This window comes from Gossypium hirsutum, chromosome A08 (genome assembly GCF_007990345.1).
Source record: "Gossypium hirsutum isolate 1008001.06 chromosome A08, Gossypium_hirsutum_v2.1, whole genome shotgun sequence".
Taxonomy (NCBI): domain Eukaryota; kingdom Viridiplantae; phylum Streptophyta; class Magnoliopsida; order Malvales; family Malvaceae; genus Gossypium; species Gossypium hirsutum.
In genome coordinates this window covers 5,701,103-5,723,444 of record NC_053431.1, presented here as the reverse complement: position 1 = coordinate 5,723,444, position 22,342 = coordinate 5,701,103, and the positions used below count along the sequence as shown (strand labels likewise).

At 31.5% G+C, this 22,342-nt stretch overlaps 4 protein-coding genes across 5 annotated transcripts; all 4 read left to right on the top strand.

The window, feature by feature from the left end:
• Positions 1-2,202: 2,202 nt before the first annotated feature.
• On the top strand, positions 2,203-2,883 carry LOC107953601 (protein SENESCENCE-ASSOCIATED GENE 21, mitochondrial). The gene is made up of 2 exons (XM_016888958.2): positions 2,203-2,344; positions 2,438-2,883. Exons 1-2 carry the CDS (start codon positions 2,289-2,291, stop codon positions 2,658-2,660), a joined length of 279 nt encoding a protein of 92 aa, XP_016744447.1. The 5' UTR covers positions 2,203-2,288; the 3' UTR covers positions 2,661-2,883.
• Positions 2,884-3,509: 626 nt separating this feature from the next.
• LOC107949639 (60S ribosomal protein L18-2) lies at positions 3,510-5,711 on the top strand. The gene is made up of 5 exons (XM_016884375.2): positions 3,510-3,656; positions 3,744-3,833; positions 3,934-4,062; positions 4,143-4,325; positions 5,282-5,711. Exons 1-5 carry the CDS (start codon positions 3,654-3,656, stop codon positions 5,438-5,440), a joined length of 564 nt encoding a protein of 187 aa, XP_016739864.1. The 5' UTR covers positions 3,510-3,653; the 3' UTR covers positions 5,441-5,711.
• Positions 5,712-6,749: 1,038 nt separating this feature from the next.
• LOC107887033 (putative invertase inhibitor) lies at positions 6,750-7,301 on the top strand. The gene has a single exon (XM_016811192.1). The coding sequence runs from the start codon at positions 6,750-6,752 to the stop codon at positions 7,299-7,301; it is 552 nt and encodes a 183-aa protein (XP_016666681.1).
• Positions 7,302-13,729: 6,428 nt separating this feature from the next.
• LOC107949607 (putative GTP diphosphokinase RSH1, chloroplastic) lies at positions 13,730-21,236 on the top strand. 2 transcript variants are annotated; one of them, XM_016884329.2, is made up of 24 exons: positions 13,730-14,001; positions 14,313-14,503; positions 15,032-15,193; positions 15,307-15,372; positions 15,465-15,557; positions 15,644-15,775; positions 15,897-15,998; positions 16,066-16,143; positions 16,219-16,290; positions 16,392-16,499; positions 16,686-16,783; positions 17,269-17,329; positions 17,435-17,497; positions 17,582-17,638; positions 17,728-17,829; positions 18,105-18,263; positions 18,385-18,516; positions 18,621-18,707; positions 18,798-18,869; positions 19,297-19,383; positions 19,484-19,940; positions 20,471-20,532; positions 20,611-20,679; positions 20,778-21,236. In XM_016884329.2, the coding sequence occupies exons 1-24, from the start codon at positions 13,977-13,979 to the stop codon at positions 20,880-20,882; spliced, it is 2,640 nt and encodes an 879-aa protein (XP_016739818.2). In that variant the 5' UTR covers positions 13,730-13,976; the 3' UTR covers positions 20,883-21,236. The 2 variants fall into 2 exon arrangements, with proteins under 2 accessions (XP_016739818.2, XP_040931659.1); XM_041075725.1 differs by lacking the exons at positions 20,471-20,532; positions 20,778-21,236 and having other exon boundaries at positions 20,611-20,674.
• Positions 21,237-22,342: the final 1,106 nt, after the last annotated feature.

The following is a 22,342-nucleotide window of genomic DNA, read 5'->3' as shown; positions in this document are numbered from 1 at the left end:
TGCTATGTACAAAGGGAGGTAGGTGTGCCTTTTTATTTATAAGCCAAGCTTCTTACATCCCACCCTTATAATGAATATAAATAGATGATCAAAATTATTCCAAAATTTTACCTTTTAAATTCTTAAAAAAATTATATTTTTTTTATTAATGGATCACATCATATAAATTAAATTCGTATAAAACTATTCTTATTCTATTTAACTTTAATTAGAATAGAGTTTTTCAACTCTTAAATAAATGTAGTCAACCTCCTATTGTATTATTCGTTTTTCAACATTAGTAAATCTCTCTAATTCTACTCGTAATTTTTCTCAAAATGATTTTTCACGTAAAATCAATATATTCTTATTTTTTTCTTATTACTTTACGATCGTTCTATTGTTATTAGCCACATTTATTATACCACCAACTTTAAAGTCTAGTCCTCCTAGCTCCAACTTCAACCCATACACTGTAGCAAAATATTATTTTGCTAAATATTCAAAAATCCTGTCTATTTTGTTAAATATTTTCTCAGTTTAATGTATAGGGGAAAAACACATTTACATTCATCATCAATTAACAACTAAACTTAGATAATGTGCATAATTTGTTAGTAAAGTAACAAAAAAAAAACTTTGAGGTAAGATTTTTTCTTTAAAGTTTATTTATACTTCCAAGATTTTATAAAATCTTTAAAACATTAAAATTAGAATAATAAAAAATACTGATCATAAATTTATCATTGGATAAGAGATTTAGATAATTGGAATTGAAATGTGATAATGCTTTACTAGTGGAGAAGATTTTAGTTGGTGGAGCCGCCGACAGTAGATTAGCAAAATTTCACTTAATTTATTAACTGCTAAACTAAAAATGGAAGGTTCGTATTCGCCATGTTCCAAGAATTCAGAACGAAGTTGTGAATCACTTGACCAAGTATACTGTTACAAGTTTCATGAGATTACAATTGATTGAAGAGTCGCTACTTTTAGTAACAACCTAGTACTGGTTGATTATAATGGTTCTATGTTGTTTTAATTTAATTGATTTATTCTACCAAAAATAATTGTGTTATTGAGAAATATTAATTTTTACGGAACACAATTATTTATATAAATTATGATTTTATACAATAAAATTAGGGTGAGTTTAGATGGATGGTTCATTTAATGTAAAAGCAACAGCGGCAGTGAGATTAAATATTATAACAATACTATAGTGTGAGACAAAAAGTAAACTAAACGTATCTCATCGTTGAAACAAACCTACTCTTAGTTAAAATATTATAACTTTTCAATGCAATTGTTGTTAATTAAAAAAATATTTTAGAAAATATATAATATTAAAATATTAATAAAAATGATATATTTGTGTTAGAAACCTCAAAATTAGTGGACCTCAGCAACCATTGGTTATTGAAATTTATATATAAATTTCATAATAACAATTATACCCCAAGGGCGAAGCCCAAATGCAGTTACAGCGAACCCCTTGCATTGTTCATCATCAAAGAAGAGGCGACTCCGCCGCGTCTGGTTTCTAACTAACCACTCTTTTTCTAAACGTGGACGGACGTGATATCCTCCTCAGCTCCTAATCAACGGTTAAAAAATCAGTCAAACTGAAGGGGACTCATCTCGACCTTTCTTATTTCTTAATCAACCCATTAAAGACCCCTAGTTGCTCATTCTTGACTCTCCCCTTTTTAGCACACTAGATAATTCCATTAGGTGAATATATTTGGAAGGTGCTGCTATAATATAGGACTAAATTAATCCTTAAAATCAATTTAGTCCTTATAATATTAAAAATAATTAAATAAATTAAAATTGAATAGAATTAATATTTACTGTTAAAAAAATAATTTATTATTTAACAAAGTTATATTTTAAAAGTTTTTTTATTTATTTATAATTTTATGGATGAAATATATGGCTTGAAGTTGAATTGTAAACGGGAGCATAACCAACATGGGACAAGCAGGGACCTTAAACCTCTTTGGCTCAATAGGAAAATTGATCTATTTAATAATTAAATAGACGGACTCGGTCCTAAAAGGACTTTGTAGATACATTCACCTAATTAAATACATGAGAGCCAGGTGTCAGCAAAAGAGAGGTCTGTCGTTTTTGTTGACGAGGTTGCCGTTTCACGTTATCGTTCCCTCCCTCCCGCCCTCTCTCTCACGGGTCTCTATATAAAGGCAACGAGACTCCCCTCTTTCAAACGCTCCATAACTATTAAGTTTAAAGCTTTTGCAGTTTTGCCATAGATATAAGGGTTTGATTTTTTATAAGAAAAAAAAATGGCTAAGCTTTTCTCCACTTTGGTTGTCAATGGAATCTTTAACGCTATCTCCAGGTACCATTAATATAAGTTCTTTTCATTTGCATTCCAGGGCTCTGTTTTTTTAACAAAGATTTAATGATGTTGTTGGGTTCTTGTTTTGTTCAGACGAGGATATTCGGCGGCGGCGTCAGCGTCACGAGGTGTTGTTAAGAGTGGAGTAAGAGGAGGAGCGGCAAGCAACGCTGCGGTGGCGAAGCAAGCAAGGGAAGAGACAAAAGAGAAGGTTTCGTGGGTTCCGGACCCGGTTACCGGATGTTATAGACCAGAGAACTGTGGGAACGAGATTGATGTCGCCGAGCTCAGAGCCGTGCTGTTGAAGAAGAACTAAATATGTTATAAAGTACACCAAACGATAAAATCGTTAATAATACAATGGATTGACGAGGCTGTGTCCGTGACTCTGTTCCGATTTTATCAGCCGGAGGCGGTGTCCTAAACGAAGAATGTTATATGCTGCACTATTCTTTGTATACAACGACATAGAGTTGATGCTGTAATATTTTTTTCTTCACTTCCGAACCAAGCAATAACAAATTAGTACTAATTATTTATGATAATCTTATTTTTTAATCGAATTTTATAATTATTAAAATTATATTTTAGTGAAAATTAAGTACAAAATTATTGTTGGATACAAATAAATTTCAAAAATAATTTATGTTAGTAATTTAAACTTCATTAATATCATGTTTTATTCTATTTTCAATAGTTGCGGATAAAAATCAGATATAGTAATTTAAATAATTTATTTTTTAACAAAACATCACTTAATTAAAATAAATTAACATCGTTAGGAGGATAATGTGTTTTAACGTAGTCAAACCTAAATCTTCTTATATTAGTAATAATGCTCATGTTAATCAAGTTAAGACTTAATCGACAATCAATCTAAAGACTCAATCGACTTGAATACTTATTTTATAAGTATCTGATTAACTTGTTAACTTTTATACTATCGACCAATAAAAACATGACATATGTCTTAAAAATTAAAAATAATATATATTTGATATGCTTTTTATTTAAAAAACAATATTTTATTTCACGTAAATATTTGGACTTGCAACTTGCAAGCAATTGAATCCTTAGAGGCAATTTTTCCATGCGGGCCGGACCCTTCAATGGAGTATTATCAGATATAGCGGATCATCAGATCTAACGGCCCAAAAATATAGGCTGCATTGAAATCAATGGACTTCAGCTTTGAACGGAATTTCACCATTTTCCCTAACAAAACCCTACCTTTCTCCCCCTTAAGGTCATTTGTTCTTTCAGCAGCGCCGCCCACCCCCTTCCCCCGAAGCAGCAGTGATCACCGGCAATGGTATCTCCAGCTTCTCCAAATCCCTAACATCAATCAATCTCTTTCTGTCTCTTTAAGTTTTCAACAAAACTTTCGTTGCAATTTCAGGGTATCGATTTGGTCGCCGGCGGCAAGAGCAAGAAGACAAAGAGAACTGCTCCGAAGTCCGATGACATCTACCTCAAGCTCCTCGTCAAGGTTCCCGCGCTTTCTCCAGTCGTTTCATCTTATTTTCTTCTGTTTAATGGAGAAATTTTTTGAATTTCTTTTTGAACGTATGTATTGGATCTACGGCCAGCTTTACAGGTTTCTAGTAAGGAGGACTGGGAGAAAATTCAATGCCGTGATTTTGAAGCGGCTTTTCATGAGCAAAGTCAACAAACCGCCGTTGTCTCTATCCAGATTGATTCAATACATGAAGGGCAAGGTAATTTTCTCTTTTAGAAAATATGATTGTTTTTTTTCATATGACGAGAGATTGATGTTTTTATTGGTTTGATCAATCAGGAGGATAAGATCGCTGTGGTAGTTGGGACGGTCACCGATGATATTCGAGTGTATGAAGTTCCGGCACTGAAAGTTACTGCATTAAGGTTCACTGAGACCGCGAGGGCAAGGATCGAGAAGGCCGATGGGGAATGTTTAACGTTTGACCAGCTTGCTCTTCGAGCACCTCTTGGGCAGAACACGGTATATGCTTCATCTTCCATATCTTCTTTTTTTTTTTTTTTACTTCAGTTAGCTTCCACCATTGTTTTTTTGCGTAGGAACGTTTTGGCTTGTGTTTTTTGCTAGCTTTTGGTAGGTAATAGATATGATAAAACCTGACTCAGAACCAAAAATGTTTCGAGATTCGGCATCCTAGTTCCAGAGAGAAGATAAACATTTTAAAGCTCTTCATGCAGCTATATGATTATATCAATTCATGTTCTAGTTTAAGGGTAGCAGAATCATTAGTTTGAGCATTCATGTTGCCCGTATTGTGTGTCCGTATCCGTGCTTATTGAGCTTTAATCAAAATTCTTGAGCTGATAAGCATTTCCTACTGCAACTGTTATTTGTTTCTTTCATTTGTCATTTATTGTGATCTCCGTATAGATATATGTATTAACTCATTTTTGATGATTGAGTTGTAGAGGCAGTCCTTTTGCTTTTACACTGTTTATAAATTGTTTCATGTCCGTGTTATCCTTATTATGTGTCTGTGTTCATGCTTCCTATGTTGGGCTCAACTTAAATCGTTTTCTTTTACTCATGAATTTTTAAATGTTCGACTTTATAATTAACTGTAATGATTAGAAGGCTTGAAAAACATTTTCAGAAGCTCCCTTATGAAATGTTTGGATTTTTAAAGATTACCCCTGTTTCTCTTTTTGTTGGCAACCTAATACTACGCTGCTCTGGCATTTCATTTTCTTGAAGCACTTATGTTTGATACATTTTCAGACACGGGTAGGGAGGTACAATCCTTCAAATACATGGAAAAATGTAGGAAAAAGTTAAGCATGTATAGGATATAACACTCGAGTCTGAGTACCCTGGCTCTAATTAGGGGGTTTATGACAAGGAAATGCATTTGCTAACTTATCAATATTGTGGAATGATAAAAATGGACTGAGATTCTAAGGTTGAAATATACCATGCAGGTTCTCCTCCGAGGTCCAAAGAATGCTCGTGAAGCTGTGAAGCACTTTGGACCAGCTCCTGGTGTGCCACATAGCCACACCAAGCCGTATGTGCGGTCAAATGGAAGGAAATTCGAGAGAGCTAGAGGAAGAAGGAACAGCAAAGGCTTCAGGGTTTGAGTTCACCACTATCAACCTATCATCACCGAAATGGGTATTTTCCCTCTTTTTTTTAGTGTGATTGAGCATGTTTTTCTTTTTTGGATATCCATCCATTGTTTCCATTTTCAGAATTAAATATGAGAGATTATGTTGCCCCATGTTGCTTTGAATCATGTTAGGATCAGCTAATATAATGGTAACTTTACTTGGAATCGTAGATGTTTTGCAAGTTTTTTGCAGATTGTTTTCATCTGGGTATAATCAATTTGATCTCAAGCAAGTTGAATTATTGAGCAAGTCGATTTTTGCTTTATGCGTAACTTGTGGATTTAGTTTTTTTTCTTGTGGATTTAGTTTTTTTTCTTCTTTTTCAATTTGATATTTTTAGTCTTTCTACTTGTGTCGTGTTTTAAAATTTCAATCATAATTGTCAAATCCATTAACTAAAACGATGTTTCATTTTCATGATTATCATGCGGAAATAGCAATCTAACATGATATTAAACATCTGATAATAATATGTTTTTTAGTGTGATTAAATATATCAATAATACAATCGGCAAATAAAAATTTTACTTTTATCGTTAAAAAAAAAATTACAAAAATCCATTAAGATAAATTCTGATTTTTTTTAAAAAAATAAAAAAAGTGCTTTTGTTGCAAGTTGTGCAATAATATATTTAATTAATGAATTTTATGTTGTTGATATTATTAAAAAGGACAAAATTCCGAAATAGACCGTAATATAAATATAAATGGTATTAAAAAATAAATAAATACATTTTAATAATAAAAAGGATGAAAATACTTTTAACACCTTGATGAGTCTCTAGGCCTTGTATTTGGGATGGCAGTTGGATTTAGGGTATGCAGTTTTTGTAAAAAGAAATTTTTTAAAAATAATAATTAAAATATTCGAAATAAAATATTATATAAAAAAATCTACAATTTACAAATAAGGTATATTCAAATCTGCAGTATCCATTAGGATCCGATAAATCAGAATACAATAAATTTAGGGGTCAAACCCTTCAACAACGGATCCAATTCATAGAGATCGAGTGGCTACGCGCATATCTTTGAATCTTACCATCAAAACATTGTTTCTTGAATTTGTTTTATTACCACATCATTTTTAGATATCATTGGAGCTTCGTGCACTTAAAGTAGTGACTTTGAATTGTTGTTTAAAAGAAGAAAAATCACACTATTGTTTTTTTTTTTCATTAGTTAAAAACACAAAGTTACGAACTCAAATTTTACAAAATTCCGAATAAAAAAACCCGAGAAGGAAAAAGAGGGCAAAAACTATAAGGAGACAACAACAATGAGGCTTGTCATAAATAATGTTGTATTGTTTGTAGGTATTTTCTGTCTTTACCTCTCCTTTTCACCGCCGATAAATGCTGCCGGTGGGAACAACCCGTTAGTTGCGCACGCTTGCGAGAAGGTGAAGGCGAAAGACCTTTGCGTCTCAAGCCTCATGGCAGAACATGCCAGCAAAAGTGCTGACTTAGCCACGCTCGCCTTGATATCGATCAAGGTGGCGTCGAATAATGGCACGAACACATCTTTCTATATCAAGAAGTCACTCGACACACAGAAACTGGAGCCGGCAGTGGAGCAGAACTTCCAGGATTGTGAAGATAATTACATATCGGCAACACAGCAGCTCGATGGCGCGGTATCGTCGCTGGTGTCGAAGAACTACAAGGATACAAAAATGTTTTTGGAATCGGCCATTGATGACGCGATCACTTGCGACAACGGGTTGAGGAAAATGCCTGGGAATCAATTGGAGTTGCCTCATAGAAATATCATGTTTCGACAACTATGTATCAATGCGTTGGACGTCGTTCTATTCTTGACGACTTCTTAAATCTAGCTACTTAAATGCAATAATTGATTAAATTAAAATTTAAGGTGGTATCTATTCTGTTAGAATAAGATCTCATTTATGAATTTATTCACCATATTCGGAAATTTTCCTTTTATATTTAATATTTATCTTTTATTGAATTCAACAAAAGCCTGAGGTCAAGTTACTCATCAAAGTTTGAAGGCTCACTCGATACTTGAGAGTGTCTAGGCAAAAATATTAAATCTAAAAAATAAGTTTACAAAAAAATTAGGCTTGCCTAAAATATAAGTTGGGATTGGGCTTAGGTTCAAAAATTTAAAATTTCGAGTCTGACTCAGCTCATTTTCTAAGTTTCTAATATATTATATTATGTTATTTTTAAATATAATGTAATTTATAACACATAAAAATTAAATATAAAGAAATATATAATAATTAATTTTAACCTTAAAAAATGTTTATTTGCCTATATATAATATTTTAATAAATGTTAATAAATGTCTTTCAAAAAATTTTAAGAAATAAAATTATATAAATGATTAAATATTGGATTAAATATAAATATAATTTTTCTTTAAAAAATTTAAAAATTAGTATGAATGGGCTTAGAATGAATTTGATTAAAATATTTATAAATATAGACGAACTTAAGAAAAATTTAGATTTATATTTTATATTGAGTTGAACTTGAATGAATATAAAAAATTTAATATCATACTTAAACTAGACTTGATTCAACCATCAACATCGCCGAAATTCAAATTTATTTTCAAAACTCACAACAGTATTATCCCTTTTTTTAACTCCGATAAATAAAACATTTTTCATCTGTTATTTACCATAGGAAAAAAAATAATTCGGCTGACATCAAAGAAAAAAATTAACATAAATTAATTTAATTGGTTTGTATTATGAAATAAATAACAAAGAGAATAGAGTACAAAACAACAACTCTGAATTTTATTGATTAATAGGAATATTTATAAATGCTTCTTCAAAGTCTATATTTATATATAGATAAAAAGTATAAATGAAATAAGAATCTACTTTTAATGAATATTAGCGTACTAAAATATATCAAACTTATCTTTTATCTTAATGAGTATTCACTTATTAACAAAATATTCATAACATTCTCTATTGGATGTTTGGTAGATAATGTGCTTCGTTAAAACCTTATTAAGATAAAAATCATATGGGAAAAAAATGCTAGGGAAGGATAAAGAATACACATATCTATAATATGTATAACATGTTGCCTAATTAAAAACCTTACTAGAAGAATCTAGTGGGACAAAACTTCCGTTAAGGGAAAAGAGTAAAATGTGTATTTACTCTCTCTCATGACAATATCACGTAAATTCTTACATTCTACGTATTCAATCTTGAATACTAGCTTTTTAAATGATTACTTGAATGGATTTGCTAAATGTTTATATCTTCATTCTTCTGAAAGTCACGAGTGAGCAAGATTTTTTTGGAGAAATATATTTTGATTTCTTCATGAGTTCCAACAATAATTATATCATATTTTTATCATAATCCTTCTATAAAAATACATATAAGTATTTTGGATCATATAATCTTCCTTCAACTACTATTCAGTAAGTCAAATTTACCACATATGTTCAAATTATTTCAATTCATATAAATTTTTATGCAAACATATTGAACAATTTTTCGAGAATTTTTATATGCTTCCAGTATTCTAAATCCTTCAATGATTTTAATATAAATTTCCACTATATAATGATTCATATAAAAGTCTATAACAACAAACATTAGATGCATGCCAAATTTTCATTAACCGCTAACTAATAAGATATCTAAATGTCATTTCATCCAGCACAAAAGAATATTATATCCTTTCATAATCAATACTAGGACTTAGTGAAAAACTTTATTTTTCTTATCATGTTTTTGTAAAACTACACATTTGTATCCTTACTAACTTTATACCTTTAGATGTTTGGACGAATAGTTCAAAAAATTCCAAAATTTAATTCTACTTTCATTGTGTCTTTTCATTTTGTCCAATCTATTCCATGTTTATATTTCTCAATAAATTTATTCAATATCCTCATTTTTTCCCATTATTATCTGTAACACCCTACACCTGAACTGATCGTCAGGTCCAAGATATGAGATGTCACATTCATTGCTAAAGCAACTACAATTTTCATTTCAATATTCAAAAGACAAATCATGCAAACGTTTAAGTTCTAAAACTTTTATTAACATTAATTATTCATATTTGGGTTATAAGTAGGCTTACGAAAGATTTTATGAAATTTCAGTAACAAATGAGTGACTAATATGTAAAAAAATCAATATAGGGGTATTGTAGCGACATTGAGAGCAATACTTTTTGTCGCGACTTTAATAGGGTTGAGTTGTGGCCATGAATATGGTAACTTGATATCGCAATTTCAACAGGGGAATGTTGCGACATTAATGGCAAAAGGGTTTAGTGTCAACTTTAACAGGAGAATATTGCAACTTTGATGACATGGACATGATGTCGCGACATCATTCTCAACATTTCAAACACCTAATAATGCAAAATCCCAAGCACATACTTATTCATTAAATTTCAAGCATCACAACCATTTACTTAGTATGCAAGCAACCTTTTAATTTCAATTCATAGCATCACATAACTTGGATAAGTAAACATATCATTATACCTACTTACTATCAACATATATGATCATTTTTAAGTATAACATTTCCAACCATAAGTACTAAAATGACAACTTAAACCTAAGGACCAACTTAAATATTAGATACATGCCACTTGCTATTAATATAATAAAATTGTACAAACTTGTTGAGTTGAAAGTTGAGTCTAGATGCTACTTATCACTTTGAAACTTTGAGGTCTACAATACTTGCACATAGAAATAAACAAAAGTGTATACTGAGCAATAGGGCTCTGTGGTCCTAATATTATTTAAAGCATTAATCACATACAAGCAAAAATACCAAGTACATATATATGAAATCCAAATACTAATTATATCACAAATTCATTTATTGTCTCATAAACTAAACATCATTCTTCAAACTATTTAACATATCATATTCAACATTCAATCTCTTTACTATCATATCTCATTACATGATTGTTATAACATATTACAATAACCGTTCTATTTTCTCAATTATCATCTCGAATGTAACACTCCTCACTTGGTTTGATCGCTGGACTCGAACTATGGAATGTTACTACAGTTATCAGAGAAAACCGTCATAGCAATTAATTCATTCCATTATTGATTCATGACATAATTCCATGGATATTATGTAATACAATCAAAATCTGGATTCAATCGAGCTTACAAAAGCTCTTAAGTTGTCTTGAGCCTGAAGAAGGATCAAACTGCAAACTTTTCAAAGTATGAGCATAGCTATCAATACTGTTTTTAGCTTCGATGTTCATAAAGTCAATTCAAAATTATAAGGTATTGATACTTGGATCAATGTATCGATACCTTACACTAGTATCAATACCAAATTGTAGGGGTGAACAAAATTCGATTCGACTAAAAAAAATCGAAAAAAAATAAATTTAACAATATTAACAATTGAACAAATTTTAAAATATAAAAAATAAAGAGGCTAAATTCTTAAAAATACAAATTAAAAAATTAAACTCGAAATTTTTTTAAAAAAAGAAAGATATATTTTAACTTAAATATTTAAATGTGACACATTGCAAAGATTGTGATAAAAAAAATCTTCGATTATGAATTTTAATTGAATATTTCAATAAATTATGGACGAACCACGTTTTAATACAATAAAGTACAGTATTATAAATTGCATTATCCGAGTGAACTTTCCTTTGAATAATAGTGATGCATTATCCACATGGCCTTCACTTTTTGACCCCCTAACAATATCATAAATTCATAACTGCCCTGCTCAATATAAAGTCAATGTTTTTTATATTTATGGTCAACTATACATAAAATCTATAATTAAATTGTATATTTAAAAAATTAAAAATTCAATTAAGATGATAAATTTATAGTTTAACCCTTCTAAAATTGAAAATTTAAGTTCATACAATGATAAATTTAGATTTTGACAATTCAATTTTGATTCAATTTCCTTTTTTTTTTTTTTGGTTTTGCTCATGATCGACGCTTATCTCAAATTCGATCATTGGGTATATTCAATTATGTGTATATATATCCGTAAATTTTTATAATAATCGTGTTTAAAATATGGGTGATATAATTAAACTTAAAATATTATGTCCATATAAAATTAGACATATTAAAAAAAAATTGTTATATAAAATTGGCTTAATTGCAAAATTAACCTCAAACTATAGCGATTTTTTCATTTTGCCTCCAATTGTGGAGCCATTGCAGCTTGCATGGAATGGGTTTGTTAACAAGGAAACTTGTAATTCAAATTGTCCATCTCGAATTAATGTTTAATAACAATTTTATTTAAATTGAATTATGAAATTGATAAATATTAATATGTAAATAATTTTTTATTTTTTTATAATAAATACTGATTTGAATTTTTTTTTGGATTGGATCAAAGAAGGATGCCAATGAACAAATTGAAAATCTTGGGAGAAGATCTTATATATAGAAAAGTCTAGATAATACATTTTTTTTTCATAAAATTATAATTAAAAATAAAACATGTAATCATTTTTTTAATTTGAATTATAAAATAAATAAATATAATATCAACGTATATTGTAGTTTCATTACGACTTTTAGATATTATTCATTTTTATATAGATTTTATAATTTATATATTCATATCGTTTTTACATAAATTTACGTGTTATAATATCATATTCATATTATTTTTTATGTCATGTAACATTTTATATAATATTTTAATTATTTTTTATATTATTTTCTTACCATATAATAAATTAATAAAAATGTTGTTTTGTGAGGTCTACAATTATGTCATCAAATATTAGTGTAAACAAAAGGAAAAGAAAGATAGGAAAATAGTGCAAAGAAGGGTATTAACGTCAATTCTAGTGTATGGAAACGTGTTTTTACGATGAAGCTGTCCGATTGAGTAAAATCCCAATCACCTAACAACATACTATGGAAGGGGAAAAAAAAACCACAATTAATAAAAATTAGATTATAATAGACTTAAGATGAAAATAAATAATTAATAAATTTGTAAGAAATTTATAGAAATATTAAATATCTTTTTTAGTTAAAATGATAAAATTAAGAAAGTAAAGTTAATAATATTCTGGCTTCGAATTTTTTTATTTATTTATGTATCTCTTAAATTTTGTATAAAAAAAAAAACATAATATTATATGCTGGGTGCAATTAGACTTGTTTATAGGCCAGGTCACCCGACTTGACCCGAAGGTCCGTTCAAAATGTAGGAGGATTTGTGTAAAAATATAAGTTAGAAAAATAAGTTTGAGCAAAAAATAAGGTCCATTTAGAAAACAGGCTAGGCCTCGGGTAAGACTTTTTTGGCCTAAGCCTGGCCAAAATATGAAAACAAAAAAAACCTGCTATTCTTTTTACTGTTTTTTGCTGTTTTCTTGTTATTTTTTACTATTTTGCTACCATTTTACAATTATGTTGCTACTGTTTTTTTGTTATTATTTGGATATTGTATAACTCTTATTTTATTGTTAATTTTGTTACTATTTTTCACATTTGCTTGTTAAATTACATTTACTTTAGTGTTATTTAAGTATACATATTTCTTTAATTTATTTTCAATTTATTGAGAAATATTTATTTTAATATTTTTAGTATTTTTGATTTATTATATAATTTTTAAAAAAATTATATAAAAAATTAATACTGGCGGGCCGAGCCTGGGGCTTAGCAAACATGCCTAAAATTTTTGTTGGGCCATGAACACCTCTAGGTGTAATGGTAAGGCGTATTGTATTCCAAATGAGAAAGACGTGTTCAAATCTCAGAGACGATATCGTTGGAAGGGGCAGTCAAAAAATCCGAACATGAACAATAAAACGGACACGAATGATTAAAAAACTTAAAAAACACAGTTAATAATTGGAAAAATAATTAAAATACTTAATTCACGAAATTTCCACTTAAAAATTTAATAAGACAAGTTTAAAATAATAAATAGTAGAAAGATTTAAAACTATATATATATTTGAAAAAAACTATATTCTTTTAACTATAATCATAAATATTACATTTAAATAATTATAAAGAAAATTAATTATTACGATCCAAAAAATACTTAAAAATATATTTACAAATTTAAATAAGCACAAATAGTATAATTAAACCAAAATAAATCTGAATTGAAGTGGAATTTACTGATGGGATACTTGAGAAGGGCTTAATTAGTTATAGTAAAAATATAAAAGTTGAATTAAGTAAAATTATAAAAGTGACGGTCTATTTTAACAATTTAACCAAAAAGGAAAAGAAGGAAATATCTGAAAGAGAAGGGTATATTTGTGTGGCTTCAATATCTCTCTCTAGATTATCTCTTGTATTCACCTCCTCGCTTCAAATCCATCGCTTATTGCTCCAATTTTCCATCTCCAATTTGAAATTTCGAATGATAAATTCCTCGAAATTCCTTTCTCTTTCCCTTTATCTTTGATTCTTTTTTTTTCTGATGATTGTTGATTGAGTTACTGTTTTAATGCTTAGTTCGATTCAATGAGATTACTCTGCTGTTGTAGACATGGCCTTTGCTCCTTCTTTATCCGGTACCTTTTCACTTCCTTAATTTTTTTCATTTATTTTTATGTTTTTGATTTTCTAATTCTCTCCGATGAACTTTGTTTCTATAAGAAATGTTGGAAAATTTAACGAAATTTTAGTTCTCGGCTGTTTAAATATGTTTGAATTTCGACTGTTCGCTTCTTCGTTAAATTTCGAATTTGTTCAAATTTGAAGCTACCGAAGAAACTGTGTGATGAAATTAAGTCTACATCTTTTTTAACTCCGATTTTATTTGTGTGTTCACTGATTTCTTTCTTTCCTTTTTTTTTTTTGCCTTTGTTTCGTTTGATTGCAGTTTCTGTGGAATGTGTGAATATATGTAAGTTTACGAAAGGGGAAGGAAGTGGAAGGTATGACTGTAGCATGCTTTCGTGTGCTTGGAAAGCTCCAAGAGTCTTAACTGGATTTCTTGCAAGCACGGCTAATCCTTCTCATTCTTCCCCTTTTGGTTACGCTCGCCATGGGAGAAGAAATCGGATCAAACCAGTGAGTTTATTTCAGTTTTTCCCTCTTAGTGTTTATTGGATTCCTAGAGTTTCTCAGTTTTTCAAGATATATCTTACATTGGCTATGATATTTGATTGAGTTTATTGTATTTAGTGATTTTTTAGCTGACTTGATTTAATTATGATTGATGTTTTGGTTTGATAGTATTGCTTTTGATTTTTGTTATCTGCTTTCTAATCAGATTGCGAACTGGTATATAGGAAGGGTAGTTAATGTTAGGTTGACAAACATGAAACGTTTTGCTGAGTTTAGATACTGCAAGTTGGTGTATTTCTTGAGTGCGTGGAATTATTCAAAAGTTCCTTGCTGATATATGAATTTTGAACTTGGACTGTTTTAGATTAAGGTGTAGAATATATGTACAAAGAAATGGACATGCAATTTTTTCCAACTCCTTTAGGTGAAATATTATCTTTTAATAGAATTGCAATGCCTTATGTATGACTTTTATACAAAGGCATTGGTTGTTCCTAATTTTGGGCTGGTTGAATCTTGTGTTTTTGCCAGGCTCTTGATGTAGGAGGATGGTGTTCAACGGATGTTACTGAGTTTATACTGCTTGGGAAACTCTACAGATCAAGAGTGCTTCGTGTTGGTTGTAAAAAATGGCAGTTGTGTAGTTCATCATCAGATACCTCTAATGATATTTCTCCTGAAAGTTTGTGGGAGGTAAAATTGCTGTTACCAAACCTCCTGTCAATAACAATATTGATTATTCTGCAAGCAAGGCCATTACTATAATATCTTCAAACTTATACTGGTTATTTTTATAATTGCATTAGGGCCTGAAGCCTGCCATATCATACCTTTCATCTAGTGAGCTGGAGTTGGTCCATAATGCTCTTAAGGTAAGGTCTTCAGTTTGCAAAAAGTTTTACCATGTTCTTTCCGGGATTATCTCTTTGACTTATATCTATAAGTTGTTTTTTGTTTGATACAGCTAGCTTTTGAGGCACATGATGGTCAAAAGAGACGGAGTGGAGAACCGTTCATCATTCATCCAGTTGAAGTTGCACGTATTCTTGGAGAACTTGTGAGTCAATTTGAATTTTGCTCTCATTAAAAAATGGATTCTGCATGGGGATCTGAAGTCTTAAATTACCTCAACTATTGTTCTAGGAATTGGATTGGGAGTCTATTGCAGCCGGATTGCTTCATGACACCGTAGAAGATACAAATATTGTTACATTTCAGAGAATAGAGGAGGAGTTTGGTCCTATTGTACGTCGCATTGTAGAAGGAGAGACTAAGGTTCTTTGGTTATACTTTTATGAATATAAGTCATTATCCTTTAGCTCAATGCCATGTCAGACAAAACACTAGATAGTTTTAGCTCATGTTGGCTTATTTTTTATCTTTTTTTCCTAATCAGGTGTCCAAATTGGGAAAGTTGAAATATAAGAATGAAAATGATTCAGTACAAGATGTGAAAGCTGATGATCTGCAGCAGATGTTTCTAGCCATGACAGAGGAGGTGAATTTTTATTATTTGATGATGTTTTTATGGAATGTAATGTGCTAAACAAATGCTTTCCTTTTAGGTTCGCGTCATCATTGTCAAATTAGCTGACAGATTACATAATATGCGCACTCTTTCACATATGCCTCCATGTAAACAGGTTGGTGGTAAAGATGAACCTTAGCTAGAAATAGACCATTTAGTTATTCGTTTTGACTCTATTGTACTATTTCAGTCCAGCATTGCAATGGAGACATTGCAGGTCTTTGCTCCTTTGGCAAAATTGTTGGGGATGTATCAAATTAAGGTACATCCTTATGCTCCTTTTTAAAAAAATTACAATTTCTATTTTATTCTCATGAATTCAGGATAATATTTGGTTTTAACACATCTGATTGTATTTTGTAGTCTGAACTTGAAAATTTATCCTTCATGTACACAAATCCTGAAGATTATGCCAAAGTGAAGAGAAGAATTGCAGACCTCTACAAAGAACATGAAAAAGAGCTCATGGAGGTAAACATTGTCCTCTTTTCGCAAAAATTATCTATAAAGAGCTCTAAAAACATTATCGATTGATGATTGAAATAGTAATTAGATGTTGAAAGTCCATTTAATGAAGTGTCAAGTTTTAAGGTTCTTCAACTGATACCAAATCTATTTGGTTATGATTATCTTTTCTTTTTCTTTTTTGGGTACTAGGCAAACAAAATTTTGATGAAAAAGATTGAGAATGATCAATTCCTGGAACTTATGACTCTTAAAACTGAAATCCGTGCAGTGTGCAAGGAACCTTACAGGTGAAGCCATGAGTACTTTTCCCTGTGTTTTTGGTTGTTATTTATTTAGTTTTCGTCCTCATGATACACATGTCTAGAAGTTTTGGGGATTATTTCAAGCTGCATTTTATGCTTATCATCTAGAGCGAATGGGTTTATCAGGTTTGTCATTATGCAATGTTTCTTGCTGTACTTTCACTAATATTTGCCTTAGCTGATTAAGTGGGGACCATGCACTAATTGGGTGTGCAGTAGAAAAGACCTACGACATGGTTTTAAGAAATTTTAGTAGGTGACAATGGGCGAAGTGCACATTAGACCTGAAGACAATTAGGTTGAGTGTGATTTAAGATATCGGTTTCAATTTCTATATTGAATGTGGTGTTCCTTTGAATAATTGTAGCTAATTTTCCACTCCCCTGTGGCCTGCTTTTTTATGATGGCTTTTGAAGGCAGATGTTTGAATGATAATTTCCTTACATGCAATTTTTCTTCTTGGATCACAGTATGTACAAATCTGTGCTCAAATCTAAGGGTTCAATCAGTGAGGTTAACCAAATTGCTCAGGTCTGTTTTGATATTTCCTTGAACCATCTTGACAACTAACATGAAACTTTCTTATGGTTTTTTTTTTTTGCTTATTGACACATTGTTCCTCTTGGTTATAAACAGCTTCGTGTAATCATAAAACCAAAGCCATCGGTTGGAGTTGGGCCTTTGTGCAGTTCACAGCAGGTGACCTTTTTTGCGAATACAAAAGTACGTAGTTGTCTAAGAATGCATATGTAGTTTGGTAACAAATGCATTTACTTCATGCAGATTTGCTACCATGTTCTTGGTTTGGTCCATGGTATTTGGACCCCTGTTCCTAGAGCTGTATGTATCCTTCTTTCTCCTCTATTTTGGTGTACTTTTGATGTTAGGTTATTGATAATTTGTGAAATATTGGTCCGTCTTTTGAACAGATGAAAGACTACATAGCAACACCAAAACCTAATGGCTATCAAAGTCTTCATACAAACGTAATTCCATTTTTGTATGAAAGCATGTTTCGCCTGGAAGTTCAGGTTCTTACATTCTCAATATTCCTTTCAGCTATTTCTAGAACAACATTTTGCTAAGTTAAATTATTTGGAATAAAATTCTTAATGTGAGGATATCCTTAAGTTCTTTCAAAACAATTTTGAATCCTGGATGAATATTATAGTAATATCTTTTGAATCATTTATGTTAGTAATTTATCAAAAAATGAAAGTCCAAATAATGCTTATTGTAATTTAGTCTGTTCCTTTTTTGAAATAGGCAACATATTTTATTAAATTACTTTTGTTGGTTTCTGCAGATTAGAACTGAAGAGATGGATTTGATAGCTGAGAGAGGCATTGCTGCTCATTATAGTGGGAGAGTCTTTGTTACTGGTCTAGTTGGGCATGCTGTGCCAAATGGTAGAAATTCAAGAGGGAAACTAGTTTGCCTTAACAATGCAAACATAGCACTCAGGGTATACCTAGTTTCCTTGACAAGTTGTCATTAGGAATACTCTTTAAAGGACTTCCTTCAGACCTTTTAAAGCCCCTGACAGGAATGCTAATTTTATGGATGAAGCTTTCTCTTTTCTCCAGGTTGGTTGGCTCAATGCAATTAGAGAATGGCAAGAGGAGTTCGTTGGCAACATGAGCTCTAGAGAATTTGTAGATACCATTACCAGAGATCTCTTATGCAGTCGTATCTTTGTCTTTACCCCAAGGGGAGAGGTATGATAATTCATAAAGCATAATTTGTACTTTTATTTCTGCTGAAATATTACCATAATTTTGTGGGAACTAGTGCTCTTATAAATATTTCTTGTGATGGGAAGATTAAAAATTTGCCTAGAGGGGCTACTGTTATTGATTATGCCTACATGATACACACCGACATTGGAAACAAAATGGTGGCGGCGAAGGTACTTTTGTATTGCATGTTGCTAATTTCTAATTCTAGTGTCAGCCTACAGCAAACTGCACCAATTCAATGCTTGACTTTCTCATTGCAGGTCAATGGTAATCTTGTTTCTCCCGCGCATGTGCTTGCCAATGCAGAAGTTGTGGAGATTATCACCTATAACGTTAGTATATATTGACCGTGGTTCAATGTCCATTTTGCTGAGCTTATAATAGAACATGCTTCCATGATAATATTTAAATTGTGGGACAACTCGTATTTCATATTCTCGATGATATAAATTTGTGTTTCTTTTTTTCAAAAATTTGAAACTAGCAGTTAGTGCACCGAATTCAGAGTACAGTTATAGGTCATTGGACCTAATATTGAAGAGATATTTACTATTTTGTCAGTTATGACAGAGTAGAAGACTTGGTTACAGATTGAACCACTTACAAAACTATAGTTATTGCTGTCGAATATTCTTATCTGCCTTCTCGGTTGCCCGCTATTCTAAATTGACCACGTTACAGTATTGATATTATAGTTCATTTGTGCACAAGCAATAACCCTGGTTCGTTCGTAATGTACATCTTTGCCTCTTGTTCCAGGCACTCTCAAGCAAATCAGCTTTTCAAAGGCATAAACAGTGGTTGCAACATGCTAAAACACGTAGTGCCAGGCACAAAATCATGAAAGTAGGTTGAATTGCATGGAGTATGAAACTGTGAATTATATATATATATTATTTTCTCTTTAACCGTTGAGTCACTGACTGTCTAAATTTCTAATAATTAGTTCTTGAGGGAGCAAGCTGCACTGTCTGCTGTGGAAATAACAACAGATAGAGTAAATGACTTCATTGCTTGTTCTGAAGAGGATAGTGAAATGGAAGACCTCTCGCATAGTTCCCGACAGAACAGACCTCTATGGGAGAAGATCCTGAAGAACATTGTGGATTTTTCAACCCCAGGAAGAAGTTCTGAAGATGCCTCGACGGCAAAAGATGGAAGTATTTGGGTCCCTAAGGTCAATGGGAAACATAACAAACAAGTACAGGATGTGGGTTTAAAGGCCAATGGCTACTTGTTTTCACTGGGCAATGGTGCTGCAAAAATGATACCTGCAAACAATCCACCTCACAAGGAGGTCTTGCCTGGTTTGAAAAGTTGGCAAGCCAGTAAAATTGCCTCGTGGCACAATCTTGAAGGACATTCTATCCAGTGGTTTTCTGTCGTTTGTATAGACCGACGAGGTAAATCTTTTGGCGATTGTGTTCAGGTTATTTTACACTTATTTGGTGGCATATTGATGCTAGTGACTTAGAAATTTGAATGACTAAAGTAGGACACATTTTGCTATGAAATAGCTACGGATCCAATGAGACTGTTGACTTAAAGCCCTTTAGTTAACTTGTTTCCTTTTTCTTTGGACTTCAAAGGAAACGTGGTTCATCCTACCAAGCTGTTCCCATAGACATTTGTCTTAGTCCATACTGCTCCGACTCTTCATTTTCCTATACCCATGTCAAGCACATACTTGGATATGGGTATTTGGGGATATGATCCTCCAAGGATGCTCCACATACATTGAAAATTTACAAAGACTTGAACATACTTGCACTCACAGTCACACTTGAATTCGAATAACATATAGTCTTGGAACCTTGTTTATCGAGATCCAGCCAGGCATTTAAGGTCAATATGCTTTCATTTTTCGGCCATTGTAGGTTGCATCAGACTTTCTTATTCATTTTATTTTTGCTAATTGCACATATAATTAAAGGAATGATGGCTGAGGTCACAACAGCATTGGCAGCTGTAGGCATCACCATATGCGCCTGTGTGGTGAGTTGGTTTAAATTCAATGCCGATTATGTTAATAGTTTGATAGTTCCGTAACATCTCTACTTTCTTCTGTTTCAGGCTGAGATTGATAGAGGAAGGGGAATGGCAGTCATGTTATTTCATGTCGAAGCCAACCTTGAAATTTTCGTACTGTGTTCAGACCCACTTTGCTAATCCAATAATGCTTTAGAATGACATGAAATGAAGTACATACTGACACAAGGAATGGCTCGGTTTTGTTTCAGGTTAATGCATGTTCAAGGCTCGATCTAATCCTGGGCGTTCTGGGATGGTCTGTCGGTTGTAGTTGGCCGAGCACAATAGAAAACAACCAACTTCAGAATTGCTAATCTGATAATCGAACCAATAAATCCGACTAGTCGATCCAGCAGTCGCGAGTGCGGTATGAAAGTTTTGTCCCCCCATAGAGAGAGCTAAGGCCTAGTGTATTTGCAGTAAGTTTTGGTATACTAGTCCATAATCTTGAATCTGTTTGATAAACGCTCATAAACTGAATAAAAGCAGGAGGCAAGAAGCTGAGTCTGGATAAAATGCGAAGTAGTGTATATATAAAGCAAAGATAAGGTTTATACTCTTGTAAAGATACTTAGGTTAAACACTTCCACAAGTTCCTTTTTTTTAGAAAAAATAAATATAAATAGCCATTTTTTTTCTCATAGAAATAAATTATTTGTTGCAAATCATTTTTGTATATAATTTTGATATTTCTTTTTTAATATTTGTTTTAAACAATAAATAGAGAGGCCATGATTCATCAATAAAATGAGATAAAAGGGTATTTAATACCCAAAGTATGCATGGTGGCGAGTAAGAATAATTTGACAGTTTTTAACAATAATTTTATTTTATTTCTCTTATTTAATGTTTTACTTTTAGCATAATAATGAACTTAGAACTTTCCATTTTTCAACACAATTTTAGACTAAATTCAGTTATAATAATAATCTCTTAATTTAACCCTCATGTAAATTCAACTTCAAAAATTATCCTTATAGATATTAAATATTTGTAGTCACTTTTCATATGGAAAGGTAAAATTTAAGGTAAAATTTTATGAAGGTGATGTGTGAATAGAGTAAGAAAGTAAATTTTTGTACTAGAAAATTTATTTATCAGAAAATGACAAAAACAGTGGAAAACAACCCCTATTTATAGTAGTATAAACTCTCCATAACCTTGCATTTTTGAGATGTGGAATTGTACTACTTCAATAAATCTTCACAGTGCAAAACAATATTTGATAGTGTCTTAAAATTTCAACCTTCAAGTTTTAACAATGATTAAGTCCAAACATAGTTGGAACTTAACCACAATCACAATCTTAGTCATCATATCGATAGGATTCTTAGTGGTGGAAATTTTCTGGATCTTTATTCTACTTTTTGCAAAATCTTTCGTACAAAATGATATCAGATGTCAATGTGCTTTGTTCTTGCATGATAAACTTAATTCTTTGCTAACTGAATAGCACTTTTGACTATCACAATGTACTTTGACATACTTCTGCTTAATTTCCAATTCACCAAGCAACCCTTGAAACCAAATTGTCTCTTTTACAGCCTCGGTGATTGCCATATATAAGACAACTGTTGACTGTAAAGTAGACTTCCAACTAACTGGCTCCTTTGCAAGAGTAAACACATAACCAGTAGTTGATCATCATTTGTCTAGATCACTAGCATAGCTTGAATCACAATATCCATTCACCCTTATTATCGTCCTACTAAAAAATCAATCAAATATCCATTGTACTATGGATATATCGCAAAACCCATATCATAGCTTGTCG

Coding starts and splice junctions, on each gene's coding strand:
- LOC107949639 (XM_016884375.2), top strand. Junction 3,834..3,933: donor ACCTCAAGCTCCTCGTCAAG/GTTCCCGCGCTT, acceptor ATCTACGGCCAG/CTTTACAGGTTTCTAGTAAG. Junction 4,326..5,281: donor CACCTCTTGGGCAGAACACG/GTATATGCTTCA, acceptor TATACCATGCAG/GTTCTCCTCCGAGGTCCAAA.
- LOC107949607 (XM_016884329.2), top strand. CDS start 13,977: ATGGCCTTTGCTCCTTCTTTATCCG. Junction 17,498..17,581: donor CTTTGTGCAGTTCACAGCAG/GTGACCTTTTTT, acceptor TACTTCATGCAG/ATTTGCTACCATGTTCTTGG. Junction 17,639..17,727: donor GGACCCCTGTTCCTAGAGCT/GTATGTATCCTT, acceptor TCTTTTGAACAG/ATGAAAGACTACATAGCAAC.
- LOC107953601 (XM_016888958.2), top strand. CDS start 2,289: ATGGCTAAGCTTTTCTCCACTTTGGTTGTCAATGGAATCTTTAACGCT. Junction 2,345..2,437: donor ATCTTTAACGCTATCTCCAG/GTACCATTAATA, acceptor TGTTTTGTTCAG/ACGAGGATATTCGGCGGCGG.
- LOC107887033 (XM_016811192.1), top strand. CDS start 6,750: ATGAGGCTTGTCATAAATAATGTTGTATTGTTTGTAGGTATTTTCTGT.